This window comes from Haliotis asinina, chromosome 8 (assembly GCF_037392515.1).
Source record: "Haliotis asinina isolate JCU_RB_2024 chromosome 8, JCU_Hal_asi_v2, whole genome shotgun sequence".
NCBI lineage: Eukaryota > Metazoa > Mollusca > Gastropoda > Lepetellida > Haliotidae > Haliotis > Haliotis asinina.
This window is the reverse complement of record NC_090287.1, coordinates 19,832,139-19,852,895: the sequence shown is the minus strand read 5'-3', so window position 1 is coordinate 19,852,895 and position 20,757 is coordinate 19,832,139. Positions and strand designations below refer to the sequence as shown.

General features: G+C 41.7%; 1 protein-coding gene across 1 annotated transcript in view; it reads left to right on the top strand.

Moving 5' to 3' along the window:
• The window catches only part of LOC137293522 (polyribonucleotide nucleotidyltransferase 1, mitochondrial-like), a 28,499-nt gene extending 18,826 nt beyond the window's left edge, over window positions 1-9,673 (top strand). The window contains exons 19-28 of the mRNA XM_067824121.1: window positions 3,769-3,929; window positions 4,341-4,412; window positions 5,047-5,110; window positions 5,623-5,706; window positions 6,289-6,372; window positions 6,813-6,919; window positions 7,326-7,378; window positions 7,741-7,819; window positions 8,426-8,564; window positions 8,884-9,673. Of these exons, the coding sequence (XP_067680222.1) occupies window positions 3,769-3,929; window positions 4,341-4,412; window positions 5,047-5,110; window positions 5,623-5,706; window positions 6,289-6,372; window positions 6,813-6,919; window positions 7,326-7,378; window positions 7,741-7,819; window positions 8,426-8,551 (830 nt within the window). The 3' untranslated portion in view covers window positions 8,552-8,564; window positions 8,884-9,673. The remainder of the gene's footprint in view (window positions 1-3,768; window positions 3,930-4,340; window positions 4,413-5,046; window positions 5,111-5,622; window positions 5,707-6,288; window positions 6,373-6,812; window positions 6,920-7,325; window positions 7,379-7,740; window positions 7,820-8,425; window positions 8,565-8,883) is intronic.
• The last annotated feature ends 11,084 nt before the right edge of the window (window positions 9,674-20,757 follow it).

Here is a 20,757-nt window from a genome sequence, read left to right as displayed (position 1 = left end):
TCATAATAAACAGCGTGGTCGTTCTGAAGTCAAATAATGACGCATTCTTCACGGCATACAAGCTTTTCTTGAGAGAGATGGACTTCATTATCAGGCTGTTAAGTCAGCTTGGATGACTTGAGGATCTAACTCCGCGGGATTTAATTCATCACATCGCCGTCCCAGGTTCGGGAGTCAAAGTTCAAGGCGATGTTATACACAAGCTGTACTCTGCCCGTTGTCACTGTGTCAGTGATAATGTCTACTCGATTTGCTCACTTCACCTCAGGATATGATCAGACGTAGACGTCCACTATTACGTCTATGACAGGGATCATGATTTCAAGACAGGTTTACGACATTGGACGTCTCGACACCACACCCGTGGTAGACGCGCTGGTCAATGTTTGCGTAGGAACTTACACATTTGAGCCGTCATTCAACAACCATCTTTAGGTAGACACGTCTCTCCAAGGATTGAGTGCCTATCTAGTCAAGGAGGAGTGCCTATCTAGTCAAGGAGGTTGCAGCAGGATTCTGGAAGAGTGGAGATCTATCTCTTCACATCACCCAGTTAAAGATGAAAGCGGTGATGCATGTCTATCATTGGTTGACAGCACCGAGAGACAAGCTACTGATGATCCTTACGGACAACTCTATGGTAGCCTTCTAGGTAATCAAGGGTCAAGGAGGCCTCGACCTCTACTACACTTCTTGTCGTTTCTACCCTTCGACGTGGTCGAGTCAGATCCTCCAAATAAAAGTATCTCTCATACCAGGAGCCTGCATCTTCATGGCAGACGCCTTATCTCGCCCCCTACGTATATCACCAACAGAGAATATTGTGTGTCGAAACACTTTCAAATAATCAGCTTCTAGAGTGGGACCAATTGCTGTACCATCCTCACAATCGGACACTGCACCTGGATCCGCCGCAATTTCATCTTTGTGCCTGGACCATCTGTGAAGTCTTGAGGGCCAAGGGGTACTCATCTCAAGTGGCGAAGTTAATCGCCTTGGAGCACAGGATTTCCACTCAGTGGACCTGCAGGCGTGGACGATTGATGTGATGTCCCTGTCGTGGGAAGGTCTGGACGCTTACTCATTTCCACCATCAGCCCTTCTCACAGGAGTGGTGACCAAGGTCAAGCAGACTCAGAACCTGCGACTGCCTTTGGTCGCGCCTTGGTGGCCAGCCAGGCCATGCTTCCCCGACCTGCGTCTTCTCACCAGCAGAGAGTCGTACCAGCTTCCAGATTAGTTACGTCTGCTTTGACATCCGCACAGTCGGCAGCTTCATCTGGACCCGCTGAGATTTCATCTTCACGGTTGGGTCATCTGCAGAAGGCATTGAGAGTTAAGGGCTAGTGAGTGGCAAGCGTCCTAGCTTGTGTGCATCGTATGTCCGCTAGGTCCTTATATGACGACAAGTGACGCTCATTGGAGAGTTTTTGTGTTCAAGACCGCAAGATCCTATGACAGCTTCTCCACAGTTTTTAGCGAACTTCCTCCTGTTCCTGCATAACTGCAAGCATCTTAGAGGCAGTACTTTGGGGACTTATCTGTCGGCTTTGAACTCCTTCTTGGCGATTAAAGCGGATAAACAGATTTCCAAGATACCACAGCTTATTGCGCTACTCAAGCCTTTCAAATTGGAGGACCAGAAAGTTAAGCTTCATCCTCCAGCTTGGGACCTCAACATCGTCCTACAACATCTTAGAGGACCTCCGTATGAGCCGTATGAGAGGAAGCCTCCTTCATGTATTTCGTCTAAAAGACGGTCTTCCTTCTAGCGTTGGCTACTGCGGCTAGAGTTAGTGAAATTCATGCCCTGGACGTCACACATGTTCGCTTTGAGCAGTCAAGGCATGGACAAGCCTCCTTGGGTCTCCTATGGGATTTTGTGGCCAAGAATCAGCTTCCTGGACAGCCAGACAGGCTGTTCTCCATTCCTCCTGCATCTTCAGTCTTGGGACAACATGCCTTAGAGGAGGTGCGACTGTGTCTCGTTCGAGCCCTCAGATGTTACATCCGGAAGTTGGCTTCTAAGAGACGTTCCCGTAAAAGAATGTTCATCCCACTTTCGACTACCTGCAAGGGGAGGTGAACAGGAACACAGTCGACTTATGGCTTCGATCTACGATCCTGACGGTTTTTGATGCCAAGCATCTACCTCATCCGGTGGCGAACAACCCACACGAGATCAGAGCGTTGGCATCTACCTTGGCCCTCCATAGTAATTGCACAGTGCCACGAACTATGGAAGGCTGCTTTTGGAAGTGGTCTACTGTCTTCGCTTCCCACTACCTGGGGGACTTGGCAGTTGAGGACATGGAGGGACTACAGTCCGTTGGTGGTTGCCCAGCAACTTACCCGGCCGGCCGCCCTTTAGGTAATAACACTGTTTCTTACCGTTGGTCTTAAGATTAACCTCACCTTCAGGGTGCGTCGGTTTTTTCTTTGGAGTTCCCTAGGGTTACTCTTTGTCCTGCTTCCAGGTTTGTCCTGTGACTGTTGACATGGGTCTCCCAGGTTCTCCTAATGCATGTGCACTGGTTGCTGAGGGATGGTCCTCTGGAGTCCACACCACCATCCATCTGTCGAAGCCATATGCATAAGACCTATGGTAAGGTAAGTTAAAAATTTATTAAAATCTAAATATTTTAGATATTTAAATACTTACCTTACCATAGGGCGGTGACTCCCTCCCAACGCTGGATGCTCCTCCCCACTCTGGACTCTTCGGACCTTCCTGTTGCCAGTAAAAGTGATTTTTGGATTGTTCGCGCTTGCGCGAGTGGGGAGATCACGTCACTTCCGTGACTACATTCGTAGATTACATGAGGTAGCCATCTAGGGAATGGCGAATCAACGACTGTCTGATCTCTTCTAGCGAAGCTTGAGGTAATATGCATAAGACCTATGGTAAGGTAAGTATTTAAATATCTAAAATATTTAGATTTTAATAAAATTGGTTTCTTGAATTATTTTAATTGTTTATTGGAATGGTATTGTCCTAGCCACCGTACAAAGCACGTCCTTTTAGTATGGTCTAGTGTTGGTGTATCAAACTGTGAAATGTCAAACGTTTGGTTGTCCTGAAGTATAAGCTTGGTCCCTTTGTACTATACTGAACAGCAAAAGTAACACAACTGTTTTTTGTCAAGTTTTAAACAGAAAAGATAAACATGAACACTCACTTTTGTGATATTTCATTGCCTTTTTAAAATTGCATTTCTTTTGCTGTTCAGTATACTTCATTAGTCAACGCAGGACATTTGATTGTGAACTTGTAAAACCATTTGTGTTCATCTCTCCAAATTTGAGACAGGAGTGTTTGTGTGTTTTTAACTCAGCAGCAGTAATCCAGCTTTACCATGGCAACTCAGACAAACTTGTGATTGATGTTATGAACGCATCTTTTCCCCTCAGGATACAATGTCATGTCATGGAACAAGTTTCCATGTTGGATTGTGAGGTCTATTGATGGCCTTTGAGCGCAGGATGAGATTGTGGGGACCTATTTTATATAATGATTCCACACTGTGTGACTTTTGTTTTTTAATAAATATTTTTTTTAAATTAATAATCCAAGGAGTCAAGGCTAGATCTAGTGCTAGGCAATGTATGCCGATCAAAAGAGGTGACTCCGTGGATGAAGTGCTTGTGCTTGGTGACTTGGCTCACGACATTTTATGATGTGCTGATTGTTTTGTATGTAGCTCATGACATGAGTCACGGTCTTTGTCTCTCTGCCAGTGATACAAAGATCACTGTTCTTCTGATTAGGTTCTTCCTCCATGGCATCTGTGTGTGGTGGCAGTCTTGCACTGATGGATGCTGGTGTCCCCATCTCAGATGCTGCAGCAGGGGTGGCTATTGGACTGATCACTCGCAGTGATCCTGAGAAATCGGACATACTGGAATACAAGCTCTTGACAGACTTGCTGGTACGTGTGAATCTGAGATATTTTCTGGTCTCTGTCTTATTTGAATGAAACTTAAGCGAACATGTGATCGCATGTTTGTCCAGCTCCTTTGGATCTTACAACATGGATCCTATGAGCTGGATCATAAACATCTCAGGAACCTCCTGACTTATGAAGCTGAAGCATCACATTTCCTACCGATGATGATACCTCAGTTCATAGATAATTTAAAACTGAAATTTCACTGATCATCTCATCTGCAATATTGAAAAAGCTATGCAGCCTTTGCTCAGTTATTTTGTTCAGATTGTGAAAATAGTACTTCTGTTGTTAATAGTTGAGCTCAACTTGGATATTCTTTTTGTTGTGTTGGACACACAGATTTTCTCATCATTGAGATACAGGAATATAGATTGATGTGTGTTCATGCAGGGTATTGAAGACTACTTAGGGGATATGGATTTCAAACTGGCTGGGACCAAAAAGGGAATCACAGCCCTTCAAGTGAGTATCATGTTGCTAAAAACAAACAGTATTGCTGTAGCCAAGGGAGATAACTCTAGAGTGTAGCCATCTAGATTGTAGAGACAGTACTTCCTACGACTTGCCATTTCCCCATATTTCCTCTGCCAGATCATACATAATGAACCTTGATCTGTTGATCTTGTTGTTGGTCTGGTTGATTTTCATTGTAGGACTACTGACCAGTATGGACTTGATGCATATAGTTTGGGTTTTGTAGTGTAGTGAATGTACCAGTGTATGGCTGTGTGTGCATTTTAAGTTGCAGATAGTTTTGAAGTGTTTAGGATGGGGGAAATGATAGATTAGTTATTTTGATGTTTGACCACAGTATGGCGTAGTTTGCATCAGACTGCTCTAGGGTTTAGAGGCCCTGACTCACAATTAGACAAGTACCTGTAGGATATTATTTGAGCTCTTAGCTCATTGTTCAGTTTCATCTCAATTTCTTCACACACTTAAGAGAAAGACATTATAAATCGTTCACAGTTTTCTGATTTGTGATAGATTGAATTAGCTGATTGTTTAGGTCAGTGTTAAGAGATTTACATTTAATTTAAATTTAAAGTTAAATTTAAAGATATTCTGCAGATATGTGTCATCTGTTTTCATGCAGGCAGACATCAAGCTGTCAGGGATTCCCTTAAAGGTTGTCATGGAAGCCATACAACAAGCTGCAGGTAGAGTGTTGTTTGTACTACACAGTGTAGGAAATGTGTTAAGGTGTGGGTTATTTTGTAGCACATTCAGCAATGTACACTATAGCTTACTAGGCTATGGTCAGTCCTGGGCCAAGCAAACCAGATATTGATAGTATGGTCATCATGAGGTAGGATGCCACACCACTTGACTTTGATAATACACAGTCTAAAGGTCTTGATTAGACCTGGTCTACAGTAATCCATAATTATTTTAGAAGGATTGGGTTGTCAGGCACGCTAATCTTATCTTATCTCAATACACAAGTTCTTTGTCTCAACACACAATCAGCCTGATCCATGGTTTTTATGACAGGCAATTAATGCTTGTGACATTCTCAAAACTTCAAATCTTCATCATGGTATATCAAGTTTTCTGTAGAATTAATCACCTTCATCAAGATACATCTGGATGAAACTGCTATTGATGTTTAGTTTCTAAATATGTGTTTGATAGGAGTAAAATCTGTCTGTTTTCCTTACCAATTATACAGATGCAAAACATGAGATTTTGAAGATTATGAACAGCACGCTTGCAAAACCAAGAAGTGCTCGCAAAGAAAATGGACCACTAACAGGTACCACGGTCTTATATCACCTGTAAAATATTGATTCTCCACTGCCAAAAGGTGTTCATTGTATAATTTAGGAAAATGGTTGCAATTTCAATTATTATTTGCAGCTTTCAAGCCTTATGTGCTTGAGTTTTAAGAATGCATGTACGTTAAATTTGTTTACAAATGTATACAAATTTCAAATGAAAATAGCTGATTCTGGAATTCTATCAACTATAGAATGTTCCGCTTGACAATTGCTATATTTCATAATCATATTTGGGCGTATTGGCTGTATGTCCCGTCTCAACATGACTGTTTGATACAGTGCCATCAAACAGTATCTAAAGTAATGTTATCTTACCTTTCAATTCAACAGTTCAAGTTACATTCGAGTCAACATTATTTTATTTCTTCTCTGGATGTTGACAAAATATTTTGTGAAAATTAGGAGATGGGTCACTTTTTACAAGTTTGTGAAAAACATTACCTTGTCATTCTACTGAATCCATGAAAAAGATGATTATTACCATTATGTTGTGTGTAAAATTATTTCTACTTTCTTTTTATTTGAATACTGTGTAACATTGTTTTGCCATGTTGTAGAGACATTGCAGGTACCTTTGCACAAAAGGGCAAAGTTTGTGGGAGCTGGTGGCTATAACTTGCAGAAGATCCGCAGTCAAACAGGTGGGTATTGAGGGATGAGAAGTTTCCACTAATTCGCGGAATTGTGTGTATTTGATGGCACTGGTGTTGTTCATGATATATGTTATAATGTTTCAATTAATACGACTCCAAAGAGCCCATTCCCATTCTCATCCATAGGTGTTGGTTGACTAGTAGATTATTCTCAGATCTTTCACTGTCAAAGCCTTTACCCGTCGCCATGTCACAAACCCCTGGTAGTTGCTCATAGCGTCAATCACCAGGCTGTAACATTAAGTTCATAGTGCATCAAAGTGAATAAAATCAAAACCCAAACAGTGACATTGATTTTTATTCCTGAATACACTGGGTTAAAGTGATGGTTAATTTTATTTTTGTGGCCATTTTGCCAGATACATGTATATTATCTTCAACTTAGTAAAGAAAACATCCTAGCACTCTGCTCATGTGTCTGTGTTCAGGGGTGACCATTACTAACATTGATGAGACCACATTCCAAGTGTTTGCCCCCAACAAGGACGCCATGGAGGAGGCACGAGAAATCATGGAGGAACTCTTGCAGGATAATGTCAGTACCTGTGGTATCTTATGCTATTGATCACTTGATTGTTTGGCCTAGACTTGATTGTTAACAGACCACCGCCATATAGTTGGAATATTACTGAAAGTGGTGTTAAACAGCTACAACCAACCAAGCAACCAACCAGACAAACAACCAAACAACCATAGATAATGTCATTACTGGTTGGTATCTTATGCTGGTCATCACTGGATTTTCTGGTCCAGACTTGATTATCATCAGACCACCACCACATAGCTGGAATATTGCTGAGTGTAGTGTTAAACAACAACAACCAACCAACCAAACAAGCAAACAAACAACCAATTGTCATGGTAACAAATTCCATTTATAACATCAGTACCGGTGGTATCTTACGTTGATCATCACTGGATAGTCTGTTCTTTTTTTTCAGGTGCCAGAGTTTGAATTTGGTGCAATTTGTACGGGAAAAATTGTTGAAATCAAGTAAGTATATTTGTCTGATTTGCTTTTGAAGGCTTAACTGTACATTTTGAAAAGACATAAGATTGTTTTCATTTTAGTTTGGTTGCCTAAGTCCAGGTGTGATCTGTTCAAGTTTGTGCTTGATATGGCTCTAATGTCTCTGATATATATTGAACTCATTTCACACTATGTGATGCTTCTATAACCTCAAGTATTCATTGGGAAGATAGGGGTAATCCAGTGGTTAAAGCGTTCTCTCATAACACTGAAGACGTGGGTTTGATTCACCACATGGGTACAATGTGTCAAGTCCATTTCTGGTGTCCCTGGATGGACATTGCTGGACTAACTCAAGTATTCATTGTGTATAATGTGTTGTACAGAGAATATGGTGTGATGGTGGAGCTTCACCCAAGGCTGCAGCCTGTTCTCATTCACAATTCTCAGCTAGATATGAGGAAGGTAAGTAGTTCTGCATGTGCCCAGAGTAGCCCTGAATATGCTCTGATTAGATCTGAGAATGTTCTCAGTATGCAAAGAGCATAGTTCACTATAGTTAAATAAGACTGAATGAGAAACTAGTCCATAAGTGATCCAGTAATTGGCTTTGGAAAGTTGTTTCCCTTATCCACATCAGGATGTTGTTGATTATGTCTACCATATTAGTGGTCATGTGATAAACAGCAGTGGCTTGTGTTGCTTGTATTTCCATTTGCATTGAACAGATTGATTGTTCACTGTTTGCTTCACACAGATGAAAGTTTTAACTCTTTTTATATCAAGATCCTTGCTTGGTAATTCAATGCACAGCAACATTTGGTTTGAACTTTTCTTACAACTTTCAATATGAAAATGTATAACGAAAGGCAGATAAATGTTTTGGCCTCCTTACAATGAAATACAATGATTGGATGTATATCAATAACATGTATCACTGCACACTTTTGTCAAACTTGATCATGTGATAATATTAGATACCATTGTTTAAACACTGTCTATGGCTCATGTATTGTGCACTAACTCTCTCGATTCCTCACTGGCTCTCTCCCTCACTCACTCTTGTTACAGGTGAACCACCCATCAGTGCTGGGGCTGGAGGTGGGGCAGGAGATCAGAGCCAAGTACTTTGGACGGGACCCTGCCAACGGTCGGATGCGGTTGTCTCGGAAGGTTCTCCAGACCACAGGAAGATGATGTGATTGTGAAGGTTGCCTGATTATGATGAAAAACAATAACTTTGAGATAACATTTGCAGTGGGTTGTTGAAGTGTACCCACATTTAATAATAATAATAATGAGAGAATATTTATGACACCTGTTTTCAAGGCTAGGTATCCTGCTCAAAGCGCACAATCCGATCATTATTACCCCAGAAAACTCTAACAGCTACAAGGCTGAACATTAATAGTCTCACTACTTAATTAACTGGGTACCTATTTTCTGCTGGGTCAACAGAGGCAATTTTAAACAAATTCACTTACCTAAGGTGAGACCAAATGTATCTTATGTGCTTTGTTGTGGGGCAGGACTGAAGGTGTGGAAACTCTCAACAGTCAAGCTGCCAAACACTGTCGACCATCCAAGAACTCTCCATGGCCAAGTTTGCGTAACTTCAACTGAGTTGTGACCTGAGCTCTGTGCTCAGGACCACACACCTGAACACTCTAACTTTACTTTGAAACAGTGCATTGATTGTCTCAGCTGTGTTTTTGGAAGAAAAACAATGACCACAATACAATCTGAACAGGAGATTTCATGACAAAACAATGTATTATGAAACAAACCATGTTTCATTCAGATAAAATATATGAGATTTATCATGTAGCTACCTTATATCCGAGCACAGATCTGTTGATTACACTTACAGTAGCATATACTAGTAACCTTGTAAACACAATCTTCTCCAGATTTTCTACCCGCACTCTGATGACATTGGTCATGTTCAACTGATGCTGATAAACCAGCTCTCATGAACAGTCAAGGACAACTCACTGTGTGTTAACCCCATGCACTGGGACCCGTTTCACAAAGCGAACGTAGCACAAAGATGATCCTAACTCCCATACTTTAACATAGACTTATGACAGTAGCACTTTGTTAAACGTGCCCCTGGGCTGGAAGTCTCCTGTTAGAACTAACCTGTGGGAATTGGTCTAGTCAAGTTGTTGACATAATGTAGTAAAATAAATAGTGAATGAAGCCACAAGTTTCTACCAGTATATGTGAATATAGCTTGTATTGTGTGACTGATATTACTTGTACACGTGTAAATTTCATACTGCAGATGTGAAAATACATAATGAAAAAAACCCACAAGTTTGGTGTTGTTTATTCTCTTGACTCATGACCGCTTTCACAGAGCATTGGTGAGACCAATACAGGCAGCTGTGTTTTGACGGTTGCTAGCTGGTGGTCAGAGGCGTAGCTATCATATTTAAAGAGAACAGGCTTACTCGTGATTTATGCTATGAAAGTTCGGCTAGTCCTCAATACTCTCTATGTATAAAGCTTTGCAACCTATTGGGTATACACGGGAAAGAGATGCTTGCGATACGCCTGGTGTTAAATATGTGATGTTCGGTCAATTTACTCTGATACCCTTTACTTCATTACACTCGTAAAAGGAAATATCTGTTCTTGTAGGGTGTTGATAACAATGTCCAACCAGTGCTGCTCAGTGGCGCTGTGCAAACAAAGTGGAGAAACTAGTAGGTAGCTAGGAAGAGATGGGATTTTAGTTGGCTCCTAAATGTTTCCAGGGAAGATACTGATCTCAGATCAACTGGCAGAGAATTCCACAAAGCTGGCGCAGCAGCAATGAAAGCTCTGTCTCCCATGGACGTTGTTGTTGCTGGCATTTTCAGGATGCCCCTTTTCTCAGACCTCAAGGCACGAGATGGACGATAGATTTCGATGATGTCTGAAGTGAGCTGGTGAATTGAAGTCATAGAGGGTTGAGTAGATGATGCAAATTACTTTGTACTGTACCAATGAGGCATACTTTGTTCCAATCCATGTGACTGCAATATTGCTCTTGCTGTGCCCAGGTTTTTCTCACTCATTGAACTCACGGCCAAAGGTATTGGGTAGTAGTCGTCACCAGTCTGCACCGCGAATACATTGACGTAAGCCAAATTCAGATAAATTCGTTGCTTTTGAACAAATATTACAGTTATTTGATGGCCTATTAAATTCAGGTGTTATAAAATGTGTAATGTACATATTGGAACCCAGAGCTCTCATGTACCTCTGCACCACGGATTTCGCCATCTTAAGCCAGTCAACCATTCGTGTGCAATCAGTGATAGATCTGCTGTAATTTGGAGTAAACCAACACGTAAGGACAATGCTTCTCCAGATTGTAGAATCATTTACGGTAATAAAATACCCCCGGGGTTTGGAAACTCTTCGGGGGAAATCATGGGTTACTTCCCTTAATATGCGCTATCTATGGCATTTAAGGACCTTTTTTGAGTGTTTTACAATGCAGATGACAATGCAGTGCCAGAACGCATCACACCCTGACCTCACTTTGTGAAATAAGACAATATGTTATTTAAAGTTCGACTATGGGAGAGATTTTCACACTTTGGTTAACTTTCACATTTTATTATTGTTTTTGTAAGGGCCACAACCCGACGTTGTCCCTCCTGAGATTCCATAAATTTGTGTATTGATGTCGCCAAAAGCGTCATGTGGAAAACTAGATTAGATTAACCAATATTGCGTACCCAGGAACTTATTGTCTGATGTAGATAATCAACTCAAGCTGATGTGACATTTGTATCTTTGACGACCTTTTTATCAACGTATTGACGTCGAACATCAATGTTAAACCAATTTATGACATGGATATGTTCCCCTGGTTCTTTTGAATCAACTTAACTTCCTACGGTGTTACCAATTAACACGGAACCTGAGAGATAATCAAGTCACACTCTCCGCACAAGTCAACTGTACAACAGATTTATTAAACGCATCTTAATTTAGTATTTGTGGCCCAGTGCATAGTTGCTGACCTGCAAGCTCAAGGGCGGTTGTTCGATCAGCTAGGGCCTCGTCCTGAAAGAGAGTACTTGTGGTTTCCCTACTTCAATCGACTTCAAGGGCATAAAACAAATACTGGTCTACCCGGAACCATGTCAAACCATGACTGAATCAGATCTGAATGGTAGTAACAACCACTCACACTCTAAGACGCATACTAGAAACCATTTTGGCGCACTAATCTTGCAGTCGACGGCACATCTCATTTAACTCTCCTGTTGAAGCAGTTGTAAGATTTCCGGTGCTTACCCATTTCACCAACACTGGTGTCATCACGCGGAGCTTAATAGTGTTGTGGTAAGGCGTCTTGACTATCCCGCTGAAGGCCCGGTTTCGATCCCCAAGAGACACCTAGGTTCGGGTCCGAGATTGGCACATTTACGTAGTATCTTTGGACAAGATCTATCCACATTGTCTCAGTTCGCCAAGCTGGCTGTACGTTTTCCTGGGAGTTGACAAATTATGGGAAAGTACGACAGTGTCCAATGGCCGGGGAAAGTAGTGTATGTAACACAATGAGCAGGCAATGTGCCTGCATATGAGCGCCATATGACCAGACTATTACCATTATTTACAGTGGTCCGTTCTCATTATTTCCACACCTATTTCACCCTTTACAGCAAATGGAATCGATTTCGGAGGAAGGTCAAAACTGGATATTGTATTTCACTGACCTGTATTCACACAGACCATCTTAACTGTTCACTGTCCGAGATGAACACAACCAACCATTATTATTTTGTTCCACGGTAGACCTGTCTCCAGTAACGCATGCCTGCCAGTAAGGAATGGTCATCATGGGAGTCTGGGGTGTGTACCCCAATACTGCACTCTCGTTAGACGAGACGAGGTAAACTGAGGTGGTTCTGGGCTAGGAATGGTCCCTAACAACAGGTTGGGTATTACACTGGTTGGTACGCACCCCAGATAAGGCTGCACGATATGGTTGTAAGTTGCAGGGTATAACAAGACGTGATGCTCACTGCGTTACAGGCTGCATGAGTTGAATACTTCCAAGGGAGATGAGATGAAAGAATACCAGAAAAATGACATCCTTTAACCATGGTGACACCAGAGTCTTGAGCATGTACTAGTTGCGTGGATATGTGCGCTACATAAATATCCAGTTATCATCATCATCATCATCATCATCATCATCATCATCATCATCATCATCTTAATGGTTGGTGTGATCTGACTGTCGATCCACAAAGCTTTCGTAACATTATCGTAACTGTACTTTATTACAATAGGTCGTGCCGTCATACAGATATGACTCGTGAAGGTCCGGGTAGAATAAGCCTTCAGCAACCCATGCTTGCAGTAAAAGGCGACTATGCTTGTCGTAATCCATCTCACGGGTGTATTTCCTGGTCCATACAACATTATTACTGGAATATTAATGAAAGCAGCGTTAAAAAACGCCAATGGCCGTCTAGAGCAAATCGATTGGTTATAATATGTAAACAGGCCGGACCGTTGTTCCTGTTACTCCCCACTGTTTTGACTTGATAATCAGATATGTACTAATAAGATATACTATAGCAGAAATCCGCCATATAACTGTATTATTGCAGACCAGGGTGCCACTAACCATCTGCAGCCGATGTCTGACGATGGATCGCTATTCGCCCTATCCACCATGCACATCTTTTTCTCTGCACCTCCAAGCGTATCAGTGATACTGCAAACTGCGGACTGTGGGATTAAACGAAATCCGAGAGCAGAGGAAGACAAGAACCAGTCTATATAAAAACACGGTTCATTACAATGATTAGCATCTTGGGAGATGTGCTGAGAAAAAATAGATATAACTGCTCATAATTGTGAAGTCAAGCACCCATACTACTGTTATAGATGGAAGTAACGATACAAAATAAGACCTAAAGAAAATAGTCTCGCGGTCTTTAGAACATTCCAGCAAAATCAAGAATCGGACACAGGAGTGGGGCATGGAATCGAACCCAGGCATCTGACTTGACGAGCCAACGCGTTCGATACCTGAAACTAAAATAATACTCGCTTCATTAAATAGCATGACGAATGTTCAAAGTGCATGGATCTTTTATGATCAAGTGAAACAGACTCGAGCTGACCCACGAGGTCACACGAACCACTAGATGAATCAAGAGAGTTGATACATAGTGGTTTGGAGAATAAAGGGTGCGATGGGATAGCATAGTGGTTAAAGCGTTTGTTCGTCACGCCGAAGACCCAGGTTCGATTTCCACATGGGTACAATGTGTGAAGCCCATTTCTGGTGTTCCTAGCAGTGATATTGCTGGAATATTGCTACATGCGGCATAAAACCATACTCACCCACTTATAGAATAAAGAAAATGCCACCATTGTGCGTACAAACCCCAGAATCGAACCCTTATATCCCATGTTATGAGCGAACGCGATATCTACTGGGCTTAATGAAACACAAATCTTGGTGTTCAGTAATGATATTGCTTCAGACATTTAGCGTAGTTGTAAATACCACTTATATTGTCTGTTAACAGACAGGCGGACAACTAATCTGATATGAACACATGCTGAGGCAGCAACTCCGTGTGTTAAACTGATCTCCCCTCACGCCGAGCACATGCTGTTGACAGAGGCGCCAGGATGATATTAAATATATTCTACGTCGGGTGTTACGTTGGCAGCGACCACTGTTCAAACAGGCTTGTTTCTGTTATATCGGGATGTTCCTGAGATTAGAGTCTAGCACGAACTGCTATGTCATGACGTCCTTGGTTTCAGATGGGCGAAAAACGTTAATCCATGTTAATGGGGTGCTAAACACTTCAGTCATTATAGTCGGCACAACAGACGTGGGGAAAATTATGGGATAATGTGTAAAATGAAAAATACACACGGAAAAATATGCCTTTGGTGATTCCGTGTCGGGCATCAGAGCCAGCAGCAGTGGCAAAATAGTCCACTTGATTTAAGGATGTCTCAAGTTTAATCTAAGCACGGAGCTTATTCGATACATTACAAGGAAAAGAACGACCCAGAAAAAAGTTTTTCGTGATAAAAGTCATAAATGGAGTGGAAAGGCCCCGAAGTTCATCTTTTATGATGATTGAAAAGGTTTGGGTCGTTAGACGTTAATAGTAGCTTGGATTACCTGGAATGAAAGATACTACTTGCCCGTTTGAGACATCGACTTCGGGGCTTGAGACGTGCCGAGAGCAATAGGGATGTGCAATGAATTTAATTTGCACTTTTTGACGAAAGGATAGCCCTTGTAGCTCTTGTTTGACGTGATTGAGGGGTGTAATCTAAATCGCAGACATTAATCGAGTGTCCTGCCCCGATGAAATCTGCCGCGTTTGTATTTTACGGACTTTTTAAGGGCGCCGGTCCAAACTATGGCTGAATGCCCTATGTTTAAATAACAGTTTCTCCAAGACAAATTTGTTCCTATTTGCGAGGCACGTGTACGAGCTGTGAAAATAAGACAACCGGATTGTTTAATTTTTGAGGATTTACATTTTAAAAGATGCTATTTGCCGGTTGTTGTAACGATGAAAGTCGATAATACAACTTTATGGGCGTTGTCATCAAGATGTTATCATACCCGTGTAACAATTTCGAAACGAAATTGCATTTAAGGATACGAACATGTTAAATTCCTGCTGTTTATTTGTTTTGCACGAAACTACGTGACTGAAATCAGACATTTGCACAACCCGACGTGTACAACTAAAGAGACATGTTTGCATCAGGAGAGGGATCTATTTTGAACAACCACTGATTTCATGGCTCTGATGAACATAAATTTCATCTGTTTGCGAATGAAAATGAGGATTAGGGTCGCATGCCGCTTTGAATTGTATTTTGGTTATATCAGGGAGTTTGATAACAAAGTTCGGGGTGTTTGGCACTTTTGTGAATTCCGTGGGCATGGACGGGCATGGTGCTGATAAACCCAGCATCACAATCAGGACGGATAGTGGATTCGAGTCCACGATCGGTGATTCCTGGTGTACCTAAGGAAAGTAACTCTGTGTGAGGATGTGGCTGTGTTATATGTAATTCACAAATGGTGATAAATCTAATGATGTACACACAAAAATGTGGGATACATAGTGTCTGCTTAAGTTCCAGGGCCTAGATGTACGACGCACTCTTAGAGCTAAGATGATCGTAAGTCAATGTTAATGTATGGCACTTACGACCATCTTAACATAAAGAGAGCTTCGAAAATCTAGATCCAGGTAGTATTAAGCTATACAAGATAACATACAAACTTGAATGCATATTAGGCTTTATCCTAGGGCATATTGTACTGTTTTACAAACATGGACGAAAAGCTGACATGTTTTACACGATAATCGTTACTCAGATGTTACCCCATATAATATAATTCAACCTTGAACACTTTAAACTTAAGTCACTGGAGCTTGGAGGCTCATCACTTCACAGCATTGTATAATCTTTGACCCTTGATATTGATTATTTATAAAAATATTTCATGTCTCAATTTAAGGATCCTTTTGGCAACGTTCTATTTTAGATTTTCTAATTGTTTTCATTGCCGTGTTAGTTGTAAACACATGTGAGTCACTGCTTTAAATTGATAAGTTCCATAGTCTGTTCAATAATGCTTGGCTATGTTTGGAACACATTCGTTATTGTTTTTTTTATATCAAAGAACGTCACGTAGGCTTACGAACAAAGACGCCTTTGATACATTTGTGGTGATACAGTAGATACCGTTATGGAAATGATACTAGATTGAAGTGATCGGTATATTTTACATAACAGTACTTTTTCATGTTTCCATGTATTCCATAAGAGTTTAAGTGGCACACACATTGTCAGTGACTCTCTTCTCCACCCCACCCCCCACCCCCTCAACACCCCCTAACACCCCTACCCCCACCCCCCAGTCGGTCGTTAGGTAGGTGGGTAGTTGGGTAGTTGGGTGGGTAGTTGAGTGGGTGTGTGTATCGGTCGGTAGGTAGGTATACACTGACGAATCCAGTTCGACTGTGTTTAAGCTACAAATGGGTACGTGTGGTAACATCTGAGTCGTCACAAGTCATACATAAAAATGTAATGTGTTACACTTACTTCCATATTCATCAACAAAATGTAATCACTGGACACTCAGAACAACCACGATTAACTTTAGCCAGGGGAGGTAACTCGAACAACACTCTCGATTTCATGAACCTGCAAACCCGTTCCAGTCCGTTTGACGGATGAGCTGGACTGCCATGCAGAAGTGAGGCTAGTTTAGCACCACACGAGTGGCAGATAAGGACATACAGTACAGCGCTACTTATAAAGTATATTTTATCTGTGTTGCTGTTATATCTAACAACCATATTTTTCGTTCAGTGATAGTACTACACCTCACATGTCTTCGCTATTCATGATCTAATAACTGTCGGTAAGTTAGTAAAGTATCAGCGAGGCGAACACCTGTCCTTCTGTCATCACTCTCCAGTGCCAGAATCTGCTGGTGGTAGGTTCGATTCTAAGGTGCGACCTGATTCCCGGTTCTGTTATAACGTGTTAGATTCGATTTTTGACACGTGCAATATTCAATCTCCTTTAAGGCAAAGGCAGTTTAAGCATCCTACCAAAGTAACCGTTATACAATACTGGATATACCTATGTATGCACAGGCATACTGTACCGCACTCACATACATACACACACACACACGCACACACGCACGCACGCACGCACACACAGAGTCAGTCAGTCAGTCAGTGTGCCTGAGTTATATGTATCTGTAAGCGTGCGTGCTTGTGTGCATGGGCGTATGTCTAAGTGTCTGTCTTTGCTGTCTGAAAATTACAGAGGTGAGCTACATAAATTGATATTCCTTTCGACATTTACTTAATTGACATAACCCAGGAACATTTTACTAGATATCACAGATATTTCTGACTTGGTTAGAAAGTCACATCTAATATGTTTCCGATATGAGAATGTCAAACAGCTTTCCTGATTCATTCGATTGCTCTGTACTAGATCAGTAGTGACGTCCGACACGTTAAGCGCCTGGGGGAAGCTAAATGAATTATACTGTTTGAGGTAACCACTCCCTTTGAGAAATTATGCTTTAATATTACACCTGTAAGTAAGCCCATTAGAAAATCAATCGGATTACCTCGGCACTTTCCGGTCCTTTCCGACACATGGTGTTAGTAAAATGGCATTTCAAAGCGATATGACCCACATGTTAAGATAGCTCTTGAGATATGACCGGAGTATGTATGACAAATAAACATTCCAGGATCTCGGTCGTCTATTAAATTCTTTTGTTATCTCGTTAAACGGCGAAATTTAGAGCACATGGTCCATGTCACCTGTCGCATTTACCTGCTGGCGGTGTCTTTGGTCGTTTGATCTAGCCAATCACGGTATCTTTGATGTTCACCTGTCGCGCACTACACAGACAAAGTCACTCCGTGTTTGATCTTAATGTTCTAGGTGTGTTAGGTCAGGGGCTCTTTCTTCCACATTTCGTTCGTCAGATGATTAGAAGTGCGTGCATGTGTGCGTGCTTGCATGCGTGCGTGTGGGAGGTGAGAGTAGAGGCTGAATGGCCTTTCCATTATCAAGAAAGAACGCAAACCCTGCCCAGCATGAGTCTCTATGCGAAACACGGAATACTTATTCTCGTGAATCCATGTAATTTATCAACGTGCTTATTTCTTCAAGGACTGTACGCGCTCTGGATGAAAATGATCTTATGTTCAACTAGAAAATTGCTGATGTAGCGTTTAACGGCACTCACCTACTCAGTCAAGCTAACTAATTTCCCTGGCTATTCCTAACCAATTCACTCGCGCTGTTAGCTGCTGTGAGCCCATCAGACCCTATTACATACAGCTATTCAAGATGAAGAAGGAAACGACATATATATTATACGTTTGCTAACGGATAGACTGTGTTCGCTTTTCAAGTCTTTTTTTTCAGGACAAAGTCACAATACCGTCTTCACTCTGCAGTACATCGTGTCTTAGCTGCGTGCGCACGGGCGTGTGTCCATATCTAAACCAACATGGTAACACAGTGGTCCATGTGTTCCCTTTGAAAGTGAAATCTTTAGATTTCGATCTCTGGTTAAAAGCATTGGTTCTACATCATCTTGAGGCAGCCGAGTTTTCCCGGCAAGGGTGGATATGGGACCACATAGTCAGGGAGTTCCCTTGCCACGGGAAAATGGTTTCTATGAATTTTTGAACGGAGCCACATTGTTGCGTTGTCGTTCTGTAGTCAATTTTGACACTTTTTCCTCGATTTTTTAAGTGCGACACCGCGACAATGTCCCTTCTCGGGTTCCGTAGGTTGGTGACAGCGCTCACTCAATGCATGTGCCCAGTGTTGTATTCTGAAATAGGTTGGGGCGCTCCCACGCACACCCTATAATCAAGTAATGAATAAAATAGTGCCAAAACCGTTCTTATCCTGAACATACTTACAAATGAGGGAGGTTATTTGACGCCATAATAAACCGTGTTGACACGAAATATACGTGTGATCTGGACTCGGTCTAATTTTAGAGGATCCAATATCTTGGAATTTAATTTGACCAGTCGCCAACGCGGTTTGACTCTGTACCAGCTTGGTGACATAAATACTATTAGATTTAGGTAACATTAGAAACAGGACCGACGTTCGTATTTGATTAACGAAATTCGTATAAATGAAACGAGCATCCGTAAAAGCTATTGAGCACGTGGTTACCGCTTTTGACATGTTGGAGACAAGAATTCATTCCACAGTGAGTGAGTGAGTTTAGTGAAGATGTGACTGATTTATGCTAAAAAAAATTAATTGGGAATGGCTTTTATATAGCTTTCAGTTAAATCTGAGAAATCGGGGCAAGTCTCGTAGAAATCGGTGGCAAAGAATGGTTTTACGTCGCTTTTAGCAATTCTCCAGCGATATCACGGCGGGGGACACCAGACATGGGTTTCACGCGTTTTACCCATGATGGGAATCGAACCCGGGTCTTCTGCACGACGAGCGAACGCTTTAACCCATAAGCTATCATAACGGCCCTCTCATAGAAACGGGAAGAATTAGGTACAATGCAGGTGTTGTCAGCTTCAAACACAAACTACAGTTGTATGCTGTATTCAGTGTTTAAAACTTTCCCAATCAATACCGAGATAGCTAAACATAAAAATAAACTTTCGCACTTTTGCTTTCGTTACTTTTGTTAGATTTACCGATTGCGAGACAAAGCCCGAAAAGTGTGCACTCATCTTGAATACTTTACACAGAGCCGGGAATATTCTGCCTGTTTGGATAAATATTTGATATTTTCCGACATACAATTCTGGTGAATGATGCGTCTTCGGCATGCGTAGTCACGAGCCAAAATATACATGATCCTAACATGCCATTGTGGTGTGTTGCTGGGTACACCCTTATATTTTCGTTTCGGATAATGTAAAAATCGCAAATGCGGTGGCATTAATGTTGAATAAATACTGATTGATAGTGAAAATATTCCATGGTGAAAAAGTGCTACACGGTGCTAAATACATTCCCATTGTTTAGTACGGGAAGGCAGATAGTTGCCCCATTACGCCGGGATCGTATGCTGTGGTACCTTTGTGTCTTACAGGGCCAGGTGTGGACATACATGGTCTTGGCCATAAAGGCTCTTCGTGGGGGGATTAAGAGTAATTGCCTTGAAGGGTCATGAGACATGCTAGGGTTACCTTTAAAGTGTTATAAGGCATTGTAGGGGGCTTATACTGGCGTTTAAAGCTTGGTCTGTATAGGATATTTCGCTCCGTGACTGATGGATATTACACGGACGATTACTTTTATGGACAGACTTCCCATAAATATGTGCATATGGGTATCTGGCTGAGGTGTTCCATATCACGTGATTAGGGATATGCCGTCGAATTTCGCTGTTTGTCGAAGACATGTTTGTTCGCTTGAGCTGTAACGTACATTTTATTACTTATAGAAGTAGCCATGATGTTGATGATGATGATGATGATGATGATGACCAGCAAGGGAACCCCAGAAAAGCCCTTGTCGTGTTGCTGCTCGCACAAAAAACGAGCAGAGAGTGTCAAATTTTACTACATCGCGGCAATGTAGTTCCAGAACAGAAGTAGAACAGAAGTAAGGATCGAAATCTAAAGATCTGACTACTGTGCCACTATGCTGCTTTAAACATGGCAACGCACTCACAACATCATCACATCACCATCGTCGTCGGCATCGTCTTCGTTAATTACTACTGTCATACAGTCAAATATGGTGCAATTTTCACTCAACCACTTTCGCCACCCGGGGCGATGCAGTAGCCATGTGGTTAAAGCGTTCGCCTATCACGCTGAAGACCAAGGTTCGATTCCCCACAC